Consider the following 24,396-nt stretch of genomic DNA (forward strand, 5'->3'; position numbering starts at 1 on the left):
TCTCACTCACACTCACTAATCTCTCACACTCTGACACCACTGACACTCTCACACTCAACTCACTCACTCTCACACTCATACACTCTCACCACTCTCAGGTCACCCTCTCACTCACTCTCACCCACTCACTCACTCTTTTCACTCACTCTTACTCCTCTCTCACACCACACACTCTCACTCACACTCACTCACACTCCACCCACTCCACTCTCACTCACTCACACTCACACCACTCACTCTCACACTCACTCATCTCAACACTCACACTCACCTCTCACTCTCACCACTCCACTTCACACTCACACACTCACCTCACCATCACTCACTCCAACACTCACTCTCACTCACTCCACTCACTCTCTCACTCCACTCACCTCTCACACTCACCACACCTCACCACTCTCTCACACTCACTCACACTACTCTCTCACACGCACACTCCTCACAACTCACCACATCACCACACTCACCACTCCACCCACTCCACTCACTCTCACTAACTCTCTCACACTCCTTCACACTCACTCACACTCACTCACTCCTCACACTCACCACTCTCACACTCACTCTCACACTCACTCTCAACTCACTCACTCTCACTCACTCACCTCCACTCACTCTCTCACACTCACCACTCTCTCTTCATCACACTCTCACACCACTCTCACTCACTCACTTAACACCTCCACTCCACTCACTCACACTCACCCACTCTCTCACACTCACTTCACTCACTCTCACATCACACTCACACTCACTTCACACTCCTCACTCCTCCATCCTCACTCACTCCACTCTCACACTCACTCACTAATTATTACTCCTCTCACTTCACTCTCACACTCACCCACATTTCACCACTCTCACTCACTCTCTCACACTCACCCACACTCTCATCACTCACACTCTCACACTCACTCCTCACTCACCTCACTCACACCACTCACTCTCACTCACACTCATCTCTCACCACTCTCACTCACTCACACTCACTCACTCTCTCACACTCATCACCACTCACTCTACACTCACTCCATCACTCTCTCACACTTCCACTCACTCACACTCACTCACACTCACTCCTCTCACACTCACCCACTACTCACTAACTCTCTCACACTCACTCACTATCACTCTCACCTCAACCCTCACTCACTCTCACACTCACTCCACTATTTCACTCACTCACCTCTCACACCACACGACTCTCACTCACACTCACTCAACACCTCACACTCACATGCTCCACTCCACTCACTCTCACACTCACTCTCACACTTCTACTCTCACAACTTCACTCTAACACTCCACTCTAACACTCACTCACACTCACTCAACTCACTCTCTCACACTCACTCACTCTCACACTCACTCATTCACTCACTCTCACACACTCACTCACTCTCACACTTCACTCTCACCACTTCACTCACTCTTCACACTCAACACTCACTACTCACTCACTCACTCTCACACTCACTCACTCACTCACACTCACTCATCTCACACACACTTCACTCTCACACACTCACTCTCACTCACTAACACTCACTCTCTTCACTCCTCTCACACTCACTCACCTCGTTCACTCACTGCATCTCACTCACTCCCACTCTCACTCACTACACTCACTCACCACTCACTATCTCACTACTCACTTCACTCACTCTCACTCACTCCTCACACAACTCACTCACTCCACATCACTCTCACTCACATCTCACTCACTCTCTCACTCACACACTCACTCTCACTCTCTCACACTCCACAACTTCACTCACACTCACTCTCTCCACTCACTAATCCTCACACACACTAAACTCTCTCACACTCCTTGCACTCACTCAACACTCACTCACCACTTCTACTCACTCACTCTCCACACTACACTCACTCACCACTCTCACACTCAAACACTCATTTTCACTAACTCTCACTCACTCTCTCACACTTCAACACTCTCACTCTCCCCCCCAAACTCACTCACACTCTCACACTCACGTCTCACTCTACTCACTCTCACACTCACACACTCAGCTCCCACAACCCACCCCTCCAAAACTCCAACTCCCACAAACTCACCCTTCAAACACTCCCCAACTTCCAACCCTTCAAAACTCACTCCCCACTCCCACAACTTTTCTCTCTCACACTCCCTCACTTCTCCAACACTCCCACTCCACTCCCACAACTCCTCACACTGCACACTCAAACTTCTCTCACTTTTCTCACTCACTCTTCACTCACTCACACTCTCCATCACCTCACTCACTCTCTCACTTCACCCTCGCATCCTCATTTTCCTCACTCTCACTCATCTCTCACACTTTCCACACACTCTCAACTCACTCTCACACTCCACAACTCACTCTTACTTCCTTCTAAACAACTCAACTTACACTCTCACATCTGCAACTCACTCCTCACTCACTCCTCACATTTCACACTCATCACTCTCTCACTCTCTCACCACGCTCTCAACCACTCACTCACACTTGCAAACAAATCACTCTCACACAACTTGTCCACTCACTCCAACTCACTACTCTTCAACACTCGCCTCTCAACTCTCCTACATCAAACTTCACGCACTCTAACACTCATCTCGCTCCACTCTCACACTCACCCCTCCTTAACATTCTTCACACTCTCACACACTCTCTCAATCATACTCTCTCCACACCACTCACACTCCACCACTCTCTTCACTCTAAACACTCCTCTCCACATCACTCATCACACTACTCACTCACACTTCACTCACCTCACACTTCACTCCCTCTCACTCACTCCACACTCAACTCTCTCACACTCTGACACTCACTGACACATCTGACACTCACTCACTCTCACCTCATCACTCTCACTCACTCACTTCCGCATTCACTCTCACACCACTCACTCATTTTCACTCACTCTCACTCACTCTCTCACACTCACTCACTCACTCATCTCACTCACCACTAAACACTCACTCACCACTCACTCACATTCTCTTATACTCTCCACACTCACTCACTCACTCCACACTCCCACACTCACTCACACTCACCACACTAAGTGTCCTCACTCACTCTACGTCTCTTTATCACACTCACTCACTCACTCAACACGTCTCACACTCACTCTCTCACACACACTCAATCACTCTCACACTAGACCACACTCTCACAATAAGCACATCACTCACACTCATCACTCTCTCACTCACTCTCACACTCACCTCACCACTCTTCACTCACTCACACTCACTCGTTTCACTCACTCACTCTCACACTCACTCACACTCACTCACCACTCTTTCACACCAACTCACACTCACTCTCACACTCACTCTCACTCACTCTCACTCACTCACTCTCACTCACAGTCTCACTCACTCACTCACTCTCACACTCTACTCACACGTTCACTCCACTCACTCACTCACTCACTCACCAACTCACTCACTCACACTTCACACACTCACTCCACTCACACTCACTCACTACACAACTGTATCTTTTAAATAATACAAAATCACATCTCAGATCACCTCTCACTAATAGCAGAAACTATTCACACTCATGTTCTAGGTAAGACCCACTCTCTCACTCATAACTAACTCTCTGTCTCACAGTCTCACTCTTCACTGCTCATCTCTCTCACTCATCTAAGACTCACACTCAGCATCACTCTCACTCACTCACTCTCACACTTCACTCTCTCACCACAAAATAAAAATGATCGCCAACTCTCTCACGCCACTCCCTCTCACACACTCACTCTCACACTCACTCTCACTCTCACGACTCACTCACACTCACTCTCACACTCACTCTAACACTCACTCTCACTCACTCACACCACGCTCAACACTCTCACATCTCCACTCACACTCTCACTCACTTATTAGTCACCCTCTCACTCACTCTTCACTTCACTCAGTCACACACACTCACTCTCACTCACTCCACTCACTCTCTCACACTCACTCTCTCACTCTCACTCACTCACACTCACTCACCTCACACTCACTCTCACAACTCACTCCACACTCACACTCCTCACTCACTCTCACACTCACTCTCATCACTCACTCACTCTAACATCACTCACTCACTCACTCACTCTCACACTCATCTCACTCATCGCTCACACTCACTAACTCACTCACTCACTAACCTCATAACTCTCACACTCACTCTCTCACACTCACTCACACTCTCACTCACTCTCACTCACTCCACTCACTCACTCTCACTCACTCTCTCACACTCCACACTCACTCTCACTCACTCAACACTCACTCACTCAAACCACTCACTCTACACTCACTCAAACATCACTCTCACACACTCTCCTCACACTCTCACACTCACTCTCACACTCCTCACACTCACTCACTCACACTCACTCACTCTCACACTCACTCACTCTCACTCTCACTCACTCACTCTCTCTCACACTCACTCTCACTCACTCCTCACTCACTCTCACTCTCTCACACTCACTCACTCACTCACTCACTCTCACTACTCTCACACCTCACCTCTCACTCTCTCACACTCACTCTCACTCACGTCTCACTCTCACTCACTCACTCACTCACTCTCACACACGTCTCACTCACTCCTCACACTCTCACTCACTCACACTCACACTCACTCAACTCAATCACTCTCACTCACTCACACTCACACTCTCACCACTCTGCACACACTCTCTCACACTCACTCTCACTCACTCACTCTCACTCTACACTCACTCACTCCACTCACTCTCACACTCACACTCTCACCACTCACTCTCACTCACTCACTCACACTCACTCACTCACTCTCACACTCTCACTCACTCATCTCTCTCACTCTCACTCACTCACTCACTCCTCACTCTCACTCACTCACTCTCTCACTCTCACTCACTCACTCTCACTCACTCACACTCACTCACTCTCACTCACTCACTCACTCACTCACTCACTCATCACTCACTCACTCTCACACTCTCACTCTCTCACTCACACTCACTCTCACTCCTCACACTCTCACTCACCTCTCACACTCACACTCACTCTCACTCACTCTCACTCACACTCACACACTCTCACTCACTCACTCTCACACACTCACTCACTCACTCACTCACTCTCACTCACTCTCACTCACTCACTCACTCTCACACTCACACTCACTCACTCACTCACTCACTCACTCTCTCACTCTCACACTCCACACTCTCACTCTCACACTCACTCACTCACACTCACTCACTCTCACACACTCACTCACTCACTCACTCTCACTCACTCTCCACACTCTCACTCACTCACTCACTCACCTCACACTCACTCTCACTCACTCTCACTCACTCTCACTCACTCACTCACACTCACACTCACTCACTCTCTCACACTCACACACTCTCACTCACTCTCTCACTCACTCACTCACTCTCACTCACTCACTCACACTCACTCTCTCACACTCACTCACTCTCACACTCACTCACACTCACACTCACTCACTCACTCACTCTCACTCACTCACCTCACTCACACTCACTCACTCACACCACTCGTCACACACTCACTCACTCACTCACTCACTCACTCACTCTCACACTCACTCTCACACTCACTCTCACACTCACACTCACTCACTCTCACTCACTCACTCACATCTCACTCACTCACTCTCTCACTATCACCCACTCACTCACTCACACTCACGTCACTCACTCACACTCACTCTCACACACTCACTCACTCTCACTCATCTCTCACTACTCAACACTCACTCACTCACTCATCTCACTCACTCTCTCACACTCACACTCTCACTCACTCACTCACTCACTCACACTCTCACTCACACTCACTCTCACTCACTCACTCTCACTCACTCACTCTCTCACCACTCACTCACTCACACTCTCACACTCTCACTCACTCACACTCACTCTCACTCTCACTCTCACTCCTCACACTCTCACACTCACTCACTCACACTCACTCACACTCACACTCCACTCACTCACTCACTCTCACTCACACTACACTCACTCTCACACTCACTCTCATCACTCACTCACTCACTCACTCACTCTCACTCACTCACTCACTCCACTCACTCTCACTCACTCTCACACTCACTCTCACACTTCACTCACTCTCTCACACTCACTCACTCTCACTCACTCACTCACACTCACTCACTCACTCACACTCTCTCACACTCATCACTCACACTCACTCTCTCACTCTCACTCACTCACACTCACTCTCACTCACTCACACTCACTCACTCACTCACACTCACTCACTCTCACACTCCATCTCACTCACTCACTCACTCTCTCACACTCTCACACTCACTCTCTCATCCACTCCTCACTCTCACACTCACTCTCACTCTCTCACTCACTCACTCACTCACTCACTCACTCACTCACTCTCACTCACTCACTCTCACTCTCTCACACTCACTCACACTCACTCTCACTCACTCACTCTCACTCACTCACTCACTCTCACTCACTCACACTCTCACTCACACTCTCACACTCACTCTCACTCACTCTCACGCACTCACTCCACTCACCACTCTCACACTCACTCTCACTCTCACTCACTCACTCTCACACTCACTCACTCTCACTCTCACTCACTCACTCACTCACTCACACTCACTCACTCACTCACTCTCACTCACTCTCACTCACTCTCACTCACTCACTCACTCTCTCACTCACTCACTCTCACTCACTCACTCACTCACTCACTCTCTCACTCACTCCACACACTCACTCTCACTTCACTCACTCTCACACTCACTCACTCACTCACACTCACTCTCACTCACTCACTCTCACTCACTCTCACTCACTCACTCACTCACTCACTCTCACTCACTCTCTCACTCACACTCACTCACTCACTCACTCTCACTCACTCACTCACTCACTCTCACTCACTCTCCTCACACTCACTCTCACACTCACACTCACTCACTCTCACACTCTCACTCACTCTCACTCACTCTCACTCACTCCACTCACTCACACTCTCACTCACTCTCTCACTCACTCACTCACTCACTCACACACTCCACTCCTCACTCACTCACTCACTCCACACTCACTCTCACTCACTCTCACTCACTCTCACACTCACTCCTCACTCTCACACTCACTCACTCTCACTCACCTCACTCACACTCACACTCTCACTCACTCACTCTCTCACTCACTCACTCACTCTCACTCACTCACTCTCACTCACTCTCACTCACACTCACTCACTCTCACTCACTCACACTCTCACTCACTCACTCACTCACTCACTCACTCTCACCACTCACTCACTCTCACACTCACTCACTCTCTCACTCACTCACTCACTCACTCTCACACTCACTCACTCACTCTCACTCACTCACTCACTCTCTCACCACTCACTCACTCACACTCACTCACTCACTCTCACTCACTCTCACTCACTCACTCACTCTCTCACACTCACTCACTCACTCTCACTCACTCTCTCACACTCTCACTCACTCACTCTCACATCACTCACTCACACTCACTCTCACACTCACTCTCACTCTCACTCACTCACACTCACTCTCACACTCACACTCACTCTCACTCACTCACTCTCTCACACACTCACTCACTCACACTCTCACTCACTCACTCACTCTCACTCTCACTCACTCACTCACTCTCACTCACTCACTCACTCTCACACTCACTCTCACTCACTCACACTACACTCACTCACTCTCACTCACTCACTCACACTCACTCACTCACTCACTCTCACACTCACTCACTCTCACTCACTCACACTCTCACTCACTCTCACACTCACTCACTCACTCACTCACTCACTCACTCACTCTCACTCACTCACTCACTCTCACTCTCACACTCACTCACTCACTCACTCACTCTCACACTCACTCTCACTCACTCACTCTCTCACACTCACTCACTCACTCTCACTCACTCACTCACTCTCACTCACTCACTCTCACTCACTCTCTCACTCTCACTCACTCACTCACACTCACTCACCACTCACTCTCACTCACTCACTCTCTCACTCACTCACTCACTCACACTCACTCACACTCACTCACTCTCTCACTCACACTCTCTCACACTCACTCACTCTCTCTCACTCTCACTCACTCTCACTCACTCTCACACTCCACTCACTCACTCTCACTCACTCACTCACTCTCACCACTCACACTCACTCACTCACTCACTCACTCACTCACTCTCACTCACTCTCACTCACTCTCACTCCACTCACTCACACTCACTCACTCACTCACACTCACTCTCTCACTCACTCACACTCACTCACTCTCACACTCACTCTCACTCACTCTCTCACTCTCACTCACTCTCACTCACTCACACTCACACTCCACTCACTCTCACACTCACACTCACTCACTCTCACTCACACTCTCACTCTCACACTCACTCACTCTCACTCACACTCACTCACTCTCACCTCTCACTCACTCACTCTCACACTCACCACTCACTCACTCACTCTCACTCACTCTCCACTCACTCTCACTCACTCTCACTCACTCACTCACTCACTCACTCTCACTCACACTCACTCTCACTCACTCTCACTCACTCACTCACTCTCACTCACTCACTCACTCTCTCACTCACTCCACACTCACTCTCACTCTCACTCACTCACTCACTCACTCACACTCACTCACTCTCACTCACTCTCACTCACTCACTCACTCACTCACACTCTCTCTCACTCACTCTCACTCACTCACTCACTCTCACACTCCACTCACTCTCACTCACTCACTCACTCACCTCACACTCACTCACTCTCACTCACTCTCACACTCACTCACACTCTCACACTCACTCTCACTCTCACTCACTCTCACACTCACTCTCACACTCACTCTCACTCTCACTCACACTCACTCACTCTCACACCACTCTCACTCACTCTCACTCACTCACTCACTCTCACTCTCACTCACTCACTCACTCACACTCACACTCACTCTCCACACTCTCACTCTCACTCACTCACACTCACTCTCACTCACTCACACTCACTCTCACACTCACTCACTCACTCACTCACTCTCACACTCACTCTCACACTCTCACTCACTCACACTCACTCTACACACTCTCACTCACTCACTCTCACACTCACTCACTCACTCACTCACTCAGCTCACTCATCTCACTCACTCTCACACTCACTCACACTCCACTCACTCTCACACTCACTCCACTCACTCACACTCACACACTCACTCTCACTCACTCTCTCACACTCACTCAACACTCACACTCACTCACCTCTCACACTCACACACTCACTCTCACACTCACTCACTCACTCACTCACTCTCACACTCACTCACTCACTCACTCCCATCTCACACTCCCACTCACACTCTCTCACTCACTCTCACTCACTCACTCTCACCACACTCACTCTCACACTCTCACTCACTCACTCTCACACTCACTCTCACTCACTCACTCACTCACTCACTCTCACTCACTCACTCACTCACACACTCACTCTCACACTCACTCACTCTCTCACTCACTCACTCTCTCACACTCACTCACTCACTCACTCCACACTCTCACACTCACTCACTCACTCTCACTCACTCACTCACCTCAACTCACACTCACTCTCACTCACACACTCAACACTCAGCTCACTCTCACTCACTCTCACTCACTCACTCACACTCTCCCACTCACTCTCACTCACTCACACTCACTCACTCTCACTTCACTCACTCACTCACTCACTCTCTCACCACTCACTCACTCTCACACTCACTCACTCACTCACCACTCTCACTCACACACTCACTCACTCACTCTCACTCACTAACACTCACTCTCACTCACTCTCACTCACTCACTCACTCACTCACTCTCACACTCACTCACTCACTCTCACTCTCACTCTCACACTCACTCACTCACTCACTCCACTCACTCCTCACTCACTCACTCACTCACTCTCACTCACTCACTCTCACTCACTCTCACACTCTCACTCTCACTCACTCACTCTCACTCACTCTCACTCTCTCACTCACTCACTCACTCTCACACTCACTCTCACTCACTCTCACTCTCACACTCACTCCACTCACACACTCACTCACTCTCACACTCACTCACACTCACTCACACTCACTCACTCACTCACTCACACTCACTCTCACTCACTCTCACACTCACTCACTCTCACTCACTCACTCACTCTCACTCACTCACTCACCACTCACACTCACTCTCTCACTCACTCACCACTCACTCACACTCACACACTCACTCTCACTCTCACACTCACTCTCACACTCACTCACTCTCACTCACTCTCACTCACTCACTCTCACTCTCACTCACTCACACACTCAGTTCACTCACTCACTCACTCTCACACTCTCACTCACTCCACCTCACTCTCACTCACTCTCACACTCACTCACACTCACCTCACTCACTCTCACTCACTCACTCTCACTCACTCTCTCACACTCACTCTCACACTCACTCTCTCACACTCACTCACTCACTCACTCACTCTCACTCACTCACTCACACTCACTCTCACACTCACACTCACTCTCACACTCACTCTCACTCACTCTCACTCACTCTCACTCACTCACTCTCACACTCACACTCTCACACTCACTCTCACTCACACTCACTCACTCTCACTCACTCACTCTCAACCTCACTCACTCACTCTCACTCACTCTCACTCACTCACTCACTCTCACTCACTCTCTCACACTCACTCACTCACTCTCACTCACACTCTCTCACACTCACTCACTCACTTCACTCACTCTCTCACACTCACTCTCACACTCACACTCACTCACTCACTCACTCACTCTCATCACTCACACTCACACTCACTCTCACACTCACTCTCTCACTCACTCTCACACTCACTCACTCATTCACTCACTCTCACTCACTCTCTCACTCACTCTCATCACACTCACTCACTCACTCACACTCTCACTCACTCACTCACTCACTCTCACCACTCTCACTCACTCACTCACTCACTCTCACACACTCACACTCACTCACTCTCACTCACTCTCACTCACCTCACTCACACTCACACTCACTCACACTCACTAACTCTCCACTCACTCTCACTCACTCTCACTCACTCACTCACTCACTCACTCTCACTCACTCACTCACTCTCACTCACACTCACTCACTCACTCTCACTCACTCACTCCTCACTCACTCACTCTCTCACTCACTCACTCACTCACTCACTCACTCACTCACTCACTCACTCTCACACTCACTCACACCTCACTCACTCTCACACTCACACTCACTCTCACTCACTCACTCACTCTCACTCACTCAACACTCACTCACTCACACTCCACTCACCTCTCCACACTCACTCACACTCACACTCACTCACTCACTCACACTCACTCACTCACACTCTCACACTCACTCCACCACTCACTCACTTTTCACTCACTCTCACTCACTCTCACTCACTCACTCACTCACTCACTCACTCACTCACACACTCACTCACTCACTCACTCACTCACACTCACTCACTCTCACACTCACTCACACTCACTCTCTAACACTCACTCACTCTCTCACACTCACTCTCACACTCTCACTCACTCTCACACTCACTCACTCACACTCTCACTCACTCTCACTCACTCACATCTACACACTCCCACTCACTCTCCACTCACTCACTCACTCACACACTCACTCACACTCACTCACACTCACTCACTCTCACTCACACTCTCACTCTCACTCACTCACTCACTCACTCTCACTCACTCACTCTCACACTCACTCCACTCACTCTCACTCACTCACTCTCACTCACTCACTCTCACTCACTCACACTCACTCTCACACTCACTCTCACTCTCACTCACTCTCACTCACTCTCACTCTCACTCACACACTCACACTCACTCTCACTCACCTCACACTCACTCTCTCACACTCACTCACTCTCACTCACTCACTCACTCACACTCACTCTCTCACTCTCACTCACTCACTCACACACTCTCACTCTCACTCACTCTCACACACTCAGCTCACACACTCACTCTCACACTCACTCACTCACTCACACTCACTCACTCTCACACTCACGCACTCTCACTCTCATCACTCACTCACTCTCACACTCTCACTCACTCACTCACTCACTCACTCTCACACTCACTCTCACTCCACTCACTCTCTCACTCTCACTCACTCACTCTCACACTCACTCACTCTCACTCACTCTCACACTCACTCACTCTCACTCACTCACTCACTCTCTCACACTCACTCACTCACTCTCACTCACTCTCACCACACACTCACTCACTCACTCACTCACTCTCTCACACTCACTCACTCACTCTCACTCACTCACACTCACTCTCACACTCACTCTCACTCACTCTCACTCACTCACACTCACTCTCACTCACTCACTCACACTCACTCACTCACTCACTCACACTCACTCTCACACTCACTCACTCACTCACTCACTCACTCACTCTCACTCACACTCACTCTCACTCACTCACTCACTCACTCTCACTCTCCTCACACTCACTCTCACACTCACTCACTCTACTACACTCACTCTCACTCACTCTCACACTCACTCTCACTTCACTCACTCTCACACTCACCACTCACTCACTCACTCTCACTCTCACACTCACTCACTCACTCACTCTCACTCACTCTCACTCACTCTCACACTCTCACACTCACTCTCACTCACTCTCACTCACTCACTCTCACTCACTCTCTCACACTCACTCACTCACTCACACTCACACTCACTCTCACTCACTCACACTCTCACTCACTCTCACTCACTCACTCTCACTCACTCTCTCACTCACCTCTCACACTCTCACTCACTCACTCTCCACACTCACTCTCTCACTCACTCACACTCACTACTCACTCTCACTCACTCACTCTCACTCACTCACTCACTCACTCTCACACTCCACTCACACTCTCACTCACTCTCACACTCACTCACACTCTCACTCTCACTCACTCACTCACACTCACTCTCACACTCACTCACTTCACTCTCACACTCACTCACTCTCTCACACTCACACTCACTCACTCTCACTCACTTCACTCACTCTCACACTCACTCTCACACTCACTCTCACTCACTCTCACTCACACTCTCACACTCTCTCACTCTCACACTCACTCACACTCTCACTCACTCACTCACTCACTCTCTCACACTCACTCACTCACTCTCAACACACTCACTCACTCTCACTCTCACTCACTCTCACTCACACTCACTCTCACTCACACTCACTCTCACTCACTCACTCTCACTCACCTCACTCTCACACTCACACTCACTCTCACTCTCACACTCACTCACTCATCTCACTCACTCACTCACTCTCACACTCACTCTCCACTCACTCACTCACACTCACTCACTCACTCACTCACTCTCTCACTCACTCTCACTCACTCACACTCACTCTCACTCACTCACTCACTCACTCTCACACTCACTACTCACTCACACTCCACTCTCACTCACTCTCACACTCTCACTCACTCTCACTCACTCTCACTCACTCACTCACTCTCACTCACACTCACTCTCACACTCACTCACTCTCACTCACTCTCACACTCCTCTCACTCACTCACTCTCACTCACTCACTCACTCTCACTCACTCCTCTCACACTCACTCACACTCACTCACACTCACTCACTCACACTCACTCACCACTCACACTCACTCACACTCCACTCACTCACTCACCTCACTCACTCAACTCTCACACACTCACTCTCACTCACTCACTCTCACTCACTCACTCACACTCACTCACTCTCACCACTCTCACTCACTCACTCTCACTCACTCACTCACACACACTCACACTCTCACACTCACTCTCACACTCACTCACTCACTCTCACACTCACTCACTCACTCTCACACTCACCACCACTCACTCACTCACACTCACTCTCACTCACTCCACTCACCACTCTCACACTTCACTCACTCTCACACTCACTCACTCTCACTCACTCTCACTCACACTCACTCACTCTCACACTCACTCACTCTCACACTCAACTCTCACTCTCACTCACTCACTCTCTCACTCACTCTCTCACACTCACACTCTCACTCACTCACTCACTCACACTCTCACTCACTCTCACTCATCACACTCACTCACTCACACTCACTCACTCCACTCACTCACACTCTCTCACTCACTCAACTCACACTCACTCTCACACTCACTCACTCACCTCACTCACTCACTCACTCACTCTTCACACTCACTCACTCACTCACTCACTCACTCTCACTCACTCACACTCACTCAACTCACTCACTCACTCACTCACGCACTCTCACTCTCACACTCTCTCACTCACTCACTCTCACACTCACTCACTCACACTCACTCACTCTCTCACTCACTCACTCACTCACTCACACTCTCCCTCACTCACTCACTCACACTCACTCACTCACTCACACTCACTCACTCACTCACTCACTCACACTCACTCACACTCCACTCACTCTCACACTCACTCACTCTCACTCACTCACTCTCTCACACACTCACTCACACTTTCCTCACTCACTCTCACTCACTCACTCACTCACTCACTCTCCTCTCACACTCACTCACTCACTCACACTCACTCACACTCTCACTCACTCACTCTCTCACACTCACCTCTCCACTCACTCACTCTCACTCACTCACTCACTCACTCACTCACTCACTCACACTCACTCTCACACTCACTCACTCAACACTCCACTCACTCTCACACTCACTCTCACACACTCACTCAACACTCACTCACACTCACTCACTCTCTCACTCTCCACTCACTCACCGCTCACACTCACTCACACACTCACTTCTCACACTCACTCAACTCTCACTCACTCTCTCACACTCACTCACACTCTCACTCACACTCTCACTCACTCTCAACTCTCACACTCACTCTCTCACACACTCACACTCACTCACTCTCATCTCACTCACTCACACTCTCACTCACCACTCACTCCTCACTCACTCACTCTCACACTCACTCTCACACTGCACTCTCACTCTCACTCACTCACTCTCAAGCACTTCACTCACTCTCACACTCACTCTCACTCACTCTCACTCACTCACTCACTCTCACACTCTCTCACACACTCACTCACACTCACTCTCTCCACACTCACTCTCACTCTCTCACACTCACTCACTCTCACTCACTCTCACCACTCACTCACTCACTCACTCACCTCTCACTCACTCACTCACTCATCACTCACTCACACACTCACTTCTCACACTCACTCACTCTCACTCACTCACTCCTCACACTCACTCTCACCTCACTCACTCTCACTCACTCTCACACACTCAACTTCAACACTCACTCCTACTCACTTCTCTCACTCACTCACTCACTCACTTCTCACTCACTCACTCACTCACTCTCACCACTCACATCACATCACTCACTCACACTCACTTCTCACTCACTTCTCACTCATTTCTCACTCTCACTCACTCACTCACACTCACCTCTCACTCACGTTCTCACTCACTCTCACACTCACTCACACTCACTCTCCTCACTCTCACACTCACTCACTCTCACACTCACTCATCTCACTCATCACTCACTCTCTCACTCACTCACTCTCTCACACACTCACACTCACACACTCACTCTCTCAGTCACTCTCACTCACACTCACTCTCACACTCACTCACTCTCACTCACTCACTCTCTCACACTCACTCACTCACTCCTCTCACCTCACTTCACTCTCACTCACTCTCACACTCACTCACTCACTCTCTCACACTCACTCACTCTCTCTCACACTCTCACTCACTCACTCACACTCCACTCTCACACTCACTCTCACTCACTCACTCTCACTCTCACTCACTCTCTCACTCACTCCACACTCTCAACAGCTCACTCTCACTCACTCACACTCACTCACACTCACTCTCTCTCACACTCTGCACTCACCTCTCTCACACTCACACTCTCACTCTCACACTCACTCTCACTCACACTCACTCTCACTCACTCACTCTCTCACTCACTCTCACACTCACTCAACTCACTCTCACACTCACTCACCTCACTCACTCTCAAGCACTCACTCACTCTCTCACACTCACTCACTCACTCTTCACACTCACACTCACCTCACCACTCACTCACCTCTCACTCACTCACTCTCACACCTCACTCACTCACTCTCACACTCACTCTCTCACTCACTCACTCACACTCTCTCACTCACTCACTCACTCACTCACTCACTCACACTCACTCACTCACTCTCGACACTCACACTCTCACACACTCTCACTCACTCACTCACTCACACTCACTCACTCTCTCACACTCACTCACTCACTCACTCACTCACTCATCTCACACTCACACTCACTCTCTCACACTCACTCTCACTCACTCACTCTCACTCACTCTCTCTCACACTCACTCTCACTCTCACTCACTCTCACTCACTCACACTCACTCTCCACACACACTCTCTCACTCTCACACTCACTCACTCACTCACACACTCACTCACTCACACTCACACTCACTCTCACACTCACTCACTCACTCTCTCACACTCACTCACACTCACTCTCACTCACACTCTCACTCACTCTCACTCACTCACTCTCACACTCACTCACTCACTTCACTCACTCACTCACACTCACTCACATCTCACACTCACTCACACTCTCACTCTCACACTCTCACACTCACTCTCACTCACGCACTGACTCACACACTCACATCTCTCACTCACATCTCACTCTCACTCACACTCACTCTCACACTCACTCACTCTCACTTCACTCTCTCACACTCACTCTCACTCACTCACACTCACACTCACTCTCTCACTCACTCACTCTCTCACACTCACACTCACTCAACTCACTCACTTCTCCCACACACTCACTCACTCTCACACTCACACTCACACTCACTCACTCACACTCACTCTCACTCACTCACTCACACTCTCACCTCACACTCACACTCACTCTCACTCACTCTCACTCACTCTCACACTCACTCTTCTCACTCACTCTCTCACACACACTCTACTCTCACACTCTCACACACTCACTCACCACTCTCACACTTCTCACTCACTCTCACTCACCTCTCACTCACCTGCACTCCACACTCTCACTCACTCTCACACTCACTCTCACTCACTCACTCACACACTCACTCACACTCACTCACTCTCACACTCACTCTCACTCACTCACTCTCTCACACTCACTCACACTCACTCACTCATCACCTCTCACACTCACTCTCACTCTCACTCACTCACTCACTCTCTCACACTCCACTCACACTCACTCTCACTCTCACACTCACTCTCACTCACTCACTCTCACTCTCACTCACACTCACTCACTCTCACACTCACTCACTCACTCACTCACTCACTCACTCACACTCTCACACTCACTCACTCTCACCTTCACTCACTCTCACACTCACACACTCACTCTCTCACACTCACTCACTCACTCTCTCACTCACTCACACTCACTCACTCACTCACTCTCACACTCTCTCTCACTCTCACACTCACTCACTCACTCTCTCTCTCACACTCACTCACACTCTCACTCACTTCTCACACTCACTCTCACTCACTCACTCACTCACACTCACTCACTCACTCTCTCACACTCACTCTCACCACTCACTCACTCACACACTCACACTCACTCTCACACTCTCTCACACTCACACACTCTCACTCACTCTACTCTCTCACACTCACACTCTCACTCACTCATCTCACTCACACTCTCACACTCACACTCACACACTCTCACTCACACTCACTCTCTCACTCACTCTCTCACACTCACTCTCACTCACACTCTCTCACACTCACTCTCACTCTCACTCACTCAATCACTCTCACACTCACTCTCACTCACTCACACTCACTCTCTCACACACTCACTCTCACTCACTCTCTCTCACACTCACTCACACTCACACTCACACACTCTCACTCACTCTCTCACTCTCACACTCACTCACTCACTCTCTCACACACTCTCACTCACTCTCTCTCACTCACTCAATGGTGTCTTCTGATTGTATTTTCCGCAGCTGAGATACTGTATTTGAGACTTAAGAAGGGAAGGGAAAGGCAGGCAAAATCCAAGAATGTCATCGGAGCATGAAAGCAAGTGGAAGTGAATAATACATCTCTGCAACCCCACAAAACATTAAGGACCATATGCAATATATTCTCTCAAGATCTTCTTATCTGCTTATAAGGTATTTTATTCATTAAAATGTTATTGATTATTCATGGGGAGTCACACAGTCTGAGACAAAGTCTGATGAAATTATTGAACACAAAGAATAAACATCTTAAGAATGGTACTTAGTCAAGTGTGATAATGGTGTAGTTCATTGTTTTCTCTTCAACCAAAGGAACTGCTGTTGAATAAATGCATCAACTATTATTTTGTTGTACAGATGGCCAGAAGATTGCCCAACATCTCTTAAAGAAGCTAAAGGCAAACAACACTCAACTTCAGATTGTTAGTAATTTGCTGAAAGATCAGGGTTCCAATGTTTCTATGGCCCAGCTTTCAGATATCAACTGTAGGACCAGTGCCAGTGTTAAATTTTGTGTTTCCATTGTTGTACTGGTGATATTACTTTGTTATATATCAATGTGAATGACAGTGCCTTCAGCCACTGATTTTGTTTGTATACCTGTACTTCACCTGCAAATAAGAAACTTTGAATTTCTTGTAATGTTACGTGAATCGTGAGATGAAGGGGGAAGGTTTTAAAACTGTGCAAATAAATTAAATGAGTTTCAGTTGCAAACTATAATTTGTTGTTATTATTGTTGTTACTCTTTTTCCCTGTCTTACTCCTTTTCGTTGGGTTGTCCAAAATGAAACAAACCATACTAGAGCCAAACTAACAGTGGTGTATGAGGAAAGAAAGGGGAGATAAAAAGAAAGACAAAAAAGCAATAAAAATAAAGTTTGAAAATTTCATTGTCTTTGTTTGTGTTATTTGCGCTGTTCATCCTTCTCTCCTTTATATATTCTAGTTTTGTTTGTTTGTGGAAAATACATTCAGTCCTGACCATGACAGTATGTTCAGATAAAAGTCTTTCTGCTCTCTTTTTCTCTCATCTCTCTCCCTACCTCTCTCTGTTCTGTGTTCCCCATGTCCCTCTTTCTATCTCTCTGTCTCTCTTTTTCTCTCTTCCTCTCTCCATTCTTTGTTCCCTATATCTCTTTTTCTGTCGGTCTGTCTATTTTTCTCTCTGCCTCTCTTTTTTATCTATATCCTCTATTCCTCTCCCCACCTCTCTCTCCCGTTTCGTCATTTCCCGTGGAGAAGGGAAGTTACCGTGCTTTTGGTGTGAGTCTGGGTAGAGAATCGTGACTAATTACTCAGTGCTGCATGTACCTTGCTGTCGCAGTTTCACGTAAGAGCATATTTTCCTGTCGAGTTTTATTCAAGCATTAAAAGCCGGTCGTCAAGATTGGGGCCCCAGTGAGTTGGAGACATCCCAGAATAGCCGGTAAGAGGCAGGAGGACGGGCTAAAAAGAAAAAAAGAAATCAGGCTTCTGCCTCTAGGATAAATTCTTTCACGATTGGCTGGAAGACTGAGTTAAGAGGTAATATACTGTATGTAAATTATCGAACGTTTCAAACTTCCTTACGTTACATTGATCATAATCCTCTGGTCACATTGCAGACTGGAGAATAGATTATATGAGACAGAGAGAGAGAGAGAGAAAAAAGCATGGGTAGATAAATATATACATAGAGAGATTCCTTGATGGAAATTACTGATAAATAAAAATGAAAATTCACTTCAACTTATTTTCTACGTTTCTTGTGATAAGAGATGAAGGTAATATTGATGACAGTGATGATGATAATAATGACGACAGTGGTGATGATGGTACAGATTTGTGTATAAACATTTTTGGTTGCAGGCAAATTTCTCTGCGAACTTATATCAACATTCTATCCCTGTCCTACACAAGAAAGTGTTGGTTATCACCTGTGACATTTAGGTTTTATTAACTGCCGGCAACAGCAGCCACAACCACGGGGAAAAAACCTGCAGCAGGAGGCGGCTCTTCAGGTCCGCCGCGCAATTTGCCTCGGCATAATTTGCCTACACTGAATTGCAGGCAGTTAATAACGAAGCCTCTTGGTTTAGTTAAGAACAAACATCTGAAGTAGAGGACAGCCATCACTCAGTATCACCCCAAACTGCCGCTGGTAGAGCTGCAAAGTCTATTTTCGTAGTCCTGTATAGGCATAGTATGGAGATTAAGTTCTTCCAGAAGAAGCGATTCAGAAAAGTAAGCCAGGGTGATGGTGTTTGGAAGTAAAGCTAAGCGAAACTGTCCAAACGAGCTGAGATGGGGGCCAACATTATTGCTGTTTTGCTTAAAGCAGGCCCCGCTTTCATCGAATAAACTAAATCATTATTAAGATAGCGATGGAACTTTGAAAAAAAGTTGTTGACTTCATTATCTCTTACGTGCTATTGTCCCATAATGTGTCATCTTGCTTCCTGCTCCCCAGGATTTCTCAATTTTGTCCGCTATTCTCCTGCTTGCTGTGGGTCCCCCACCACCGAGCTCTTCTTAAACAAGTATTTGGGGTCCTAATGGCCCACGTTTTCTTCCAGATATTCTAGAGGTTTGCAGTTCTGGCTACTGCATTTCACGATAAAAACTATATGTTCAGTATTGCAAGCGCAATGTGAAATCTTGTTGTACAAGGTTGATATTATTATGTGTTTGGTGTTCTTGGCAGTCTTTTAGAAAATTGCATAAGAACTGCGGCAAAGAGGATTATGTGTTATATGAATCCCATTATTATTTTTTTTTTAAATTATTTATATTAACATTAGTAATAGTAAGTAGATTTCCTCTGGTAGAATTTATTTTTAGGCATTAGCAGTGTTGTCCATAGGAATGGGAATCCCATGGGAATCCCATGGGAAACGTCCCATAGGATGGGATGGGATGGGACAGCACACATTTGTATTTCCCATGGTAGTCGATACTTGATATTGCAAAATAATTTACTGTTATTTCATTCATCAAGGATTTAAATCTTTCCTCTGAATCATCTATTGTATGTGAAGTAGCAGGAATTATAGAACAAAAGCCGAAAAGTGGTTTTCAGTGTTGTCCATAGGATTGTTAATACCATGGGAATCCCATGGGAAACATCCCGTGGGATGGGACGGGATGGGACAGGCATAAATTGCCATGGGACGGGATGGGACGGGATAGAAAAATATGTCCCATGGACAACCCTGGGCATTAGGATTGGAATTAAATGCCAAAAACTAATCTAGCAGAAAAATTGTGGGACACATGAAAGAAAACAATCTGTCAGATTTGTCTGTCAATACAATTTTCAGGACACCCTGAAGTTTTTCCAAACTTTAATTGACCTTAAAAAAAAGCGTGAATCTTTATCAGCAGCGGCATACAAATTCAAAAGTAAAAACTGTCCGCGCTAAACGCGAGCGAAATAATAAAAATAACTGGGGAGGACATCTCTGGAATATTTGATACAATTATCCAAATTTTGCTTTGACTTCAGGGGACATGACCACAAACGTGTTCAGACAAACCACTGTGAGTGCAGTGTCCACGTGACAATACACGCGAGGTTTTCTTTTCATCTTTCACCAAGTCTCGCGAGAACTCTAGATAAAGGACAGTCGTGATGTCACAGACATCAAAGAGTATGCACTGCTTTCTAACTTTGATGACAGTTATGTTTTTATCTCTGTTTTACAATGTTAGTTCATTTATTACGAATAAAAATACAAAACTGGGTGAGCATTTCATATATAGAAACCTTTATAGCCACGGTCCCTTTCGCGCACCTTTCAGGACGCCTGCTCCCCATGTATATAGAGCGGTCCGGTGGCGCAACGGTTAGCGCTGTTAGCGCCTGTCACCAATACAGTGAAGGTTGGCTGCCCTGAGTTCATTTCTCGTCTCGGGCTCGCTGATCTTTCTCTGCACGTGGCATCTGTTTACAGGGCTGGCTGCTTGCCGTAATATAGCCTTAGCTGCTGACACGGCGTAAAACACCAATTCCCCCCCCCCATGTATATATAGCGCCAACCCTAACCATCCCTGCCTTGTGCCACGCCCCTCTCCAAATTTCTAACCGGGCGCGAGCCGTTCAGGCCCTCCCTAGCCACCAGACCCTCCCGAATCCCTTCAGCCGTTGCCGGTGTACAGCGCTGCCGAGAGACCGTTGTGAGTCTTTTTGCGATTTTTGCCCATCGTTTGAGAAAAGACACTAGGCCTACAGCAAGCGATGCTCGTTAACAACGATTCCATTTGAATTCCCTGGGGAAATTATTATCCATTTTATTTCTATTGATTTTTTGGTCAAAACAAGACTTGCATGACCATGAGAAATTAGAGAGAGGATAAAATATGTTACTTTTGTTTCATTATTTTTTCTACACTTGTATTGCTTTATTTTGCTTCAGTGCTGAAAGAAAGTGCACATCAAGATGGTGAACATGGTGGCTTAGAAGATTTATTTTCCAATGATCAGCGAAACCAAACCCATTTGACTGGACTAAATAGAGATGGAAAAATGCAAGACTGGGATTGCAGACTTCTCGATTCATTTCAAAACTGACACCATTGCTCTATTGATGACAGACAGGTGTATGTTGAAGATGACGTGTTTAATTAAGATGAGGCTGAACCTTACACAGTACTTGTCTCATACATTTCATACATCGCAAGTCTGTTACATGCCACACACCATAATTCTTACACAGGAACGCGTTATGTTACAGGTCCCACACGTCACATGTCACACGCGTTATGTTACAGGACCCACACGTCACATGTCACACGCGTTATGTTACAGGTCCCACACGTCACATGTCACACGCGTTATGTTACAGGTCCCACACGTCACAAGTCGCACGCGTTATGTTACAGGTCCCACACGTCACCCAGGCCACACGTCATCATACTCACACGTGTTGTTGTTTTGCTCACCTGCATCTCCTACATCGCGGAGGAAAATGCCAACACCACGTGTTAGTGCAGACTTCGTGCGCGTGCTGAGTCAGAACAGTTTTGTACATCAGGTACCTGTGAGAGTTTAGAAAAACAGTTACACACAAATACTTAGACACAACTCACTGCCTGTGTGCGCCAGGTATTCGGTGGGAGTTTAAAGAAGCCGTTACACAAAAACAACAGACTGGGACATCTAATCTAAAAAATGTTATTTCCCACGAAGGCACATTTCACAAAATACCATTTGCTTTATTATATTACAGTTTGACTATCATGCACTCGACTAAACCTTTAGGCTAGGGCAACGGCCGTGAGATATGTATGTGTAAACCTTGACATAAACTGTGTATTAAAATATCAAGAAAAATATTTCAGAAGCGAGTAGAATGAAAGGAGGCAAGAAATCTGATTTTTTTTTTAATATCAACTTTATCACGAAATTTGACAAGAGCTTTCATTAGGCCACGTGCGTTTGAAATGCTGACAATAAAACACATCTGGATACTTACGACTCCTGTACAGTGCACTCAGTACCAGTCACATTGCCCGAGGTCACACCTTGCACCACGTGGACAATAAAGAAACAGACCAGAAATCCCAATGAAGCAGGACACTTCAGCTTCGTGTTCATTTTCTGACCCTGCAATAATACTGTACTTTATTTCGTCTTCCTGTAAACAGTAATATTCCTGGGATGATAGATTATCCCTATATTATCTACCTTGATGGGTGTTAGTTCCTTTGTGCACTATTCTACAGTAGCTGCATGGAAGAAAAGAGACTGCTCATGTAAATCACACTGAAGACGATGTTACACTAGATTTTACTTCCAAGAAGTACAGTATTCCATGGAGAGCCAACTGTCAGCCTGTTATTTTAAACTGTAAGCAGGGCCGCCGAGAGCCACCCGGGCCCCGGGACAGACCTCTCCGGGCCCCTTGTACTTGTAATCGTAAATTATTTTCCCAGTATATAATGTATGTTTACAATTCGAATCTCAATATCTACACTCAAACTCAACTTCTGTGTGTGTAATGCTTGGGTGTTCTGTCCTTAGACCTTTCTTTAAAAGAAAAAGAAAAGGAGAAGAAGAAAAAAAAAATCCACTGACCAAGGCCGG

The 24,396-nt window shown here is 47.5% G+C and overlaps 1 protein-coding gene and 1 long non-coding RNA gene across 2 annotated transcripts; both read left to right on the forward strand.

The window, feature by feature from the left end:
- Positions 1 to 426: 426 nt before the first annotated feature.
- Positions 427 to 8,508, forward strand: LOC112558115 (putative uncharacterized protein FLJ46204; the record flags this gene model as incomplete). Its single annotated transcript, XM_025228325.1, has 4 exons — positions 427 to 499; positions 3,160 to 3,224; positions 7,981 to 8,112; positions 8,449 to 8,508. Coding segments are annotated over 4 exons (330 nt in total), but the record flags the coding sequence as incomplete, so codon positions are not given.
- A 9,708-nt stretch (positions 8,509 to 18,216) lies between these two features.
- LOC112556594 lies at positions 18,217 to 19,049 on the forward strand. Its single transcript, XR_003097779.1, has 2 exons — positions 18,217 to 18,482; positions 18,687 to 19,049. It is a non-coding gene; the product is annotated as an uncharacterized LOC112556594 (long non-coding RNA).
- The last annotated feature ends 5,347 nt before the right edge of the window (positions 19,050 to 24,396 follow it).

Source organism: Pomacea canaliculata, linkage group LG2 (assembly GCF_003073045.1).
Source record: "Pomacea canaliculata isolate SZHN2017 linkage group LG2, ASM307304v1, whole genome shotgun sequence".
In the NCBI taxonomy this organism is placed as follows: Eukaryota; Metazoa; Mollusca; class Gastropoda; order Architaenioglossa; family Ampullariidae; genus Pomacea; species Pomacea canaliculata.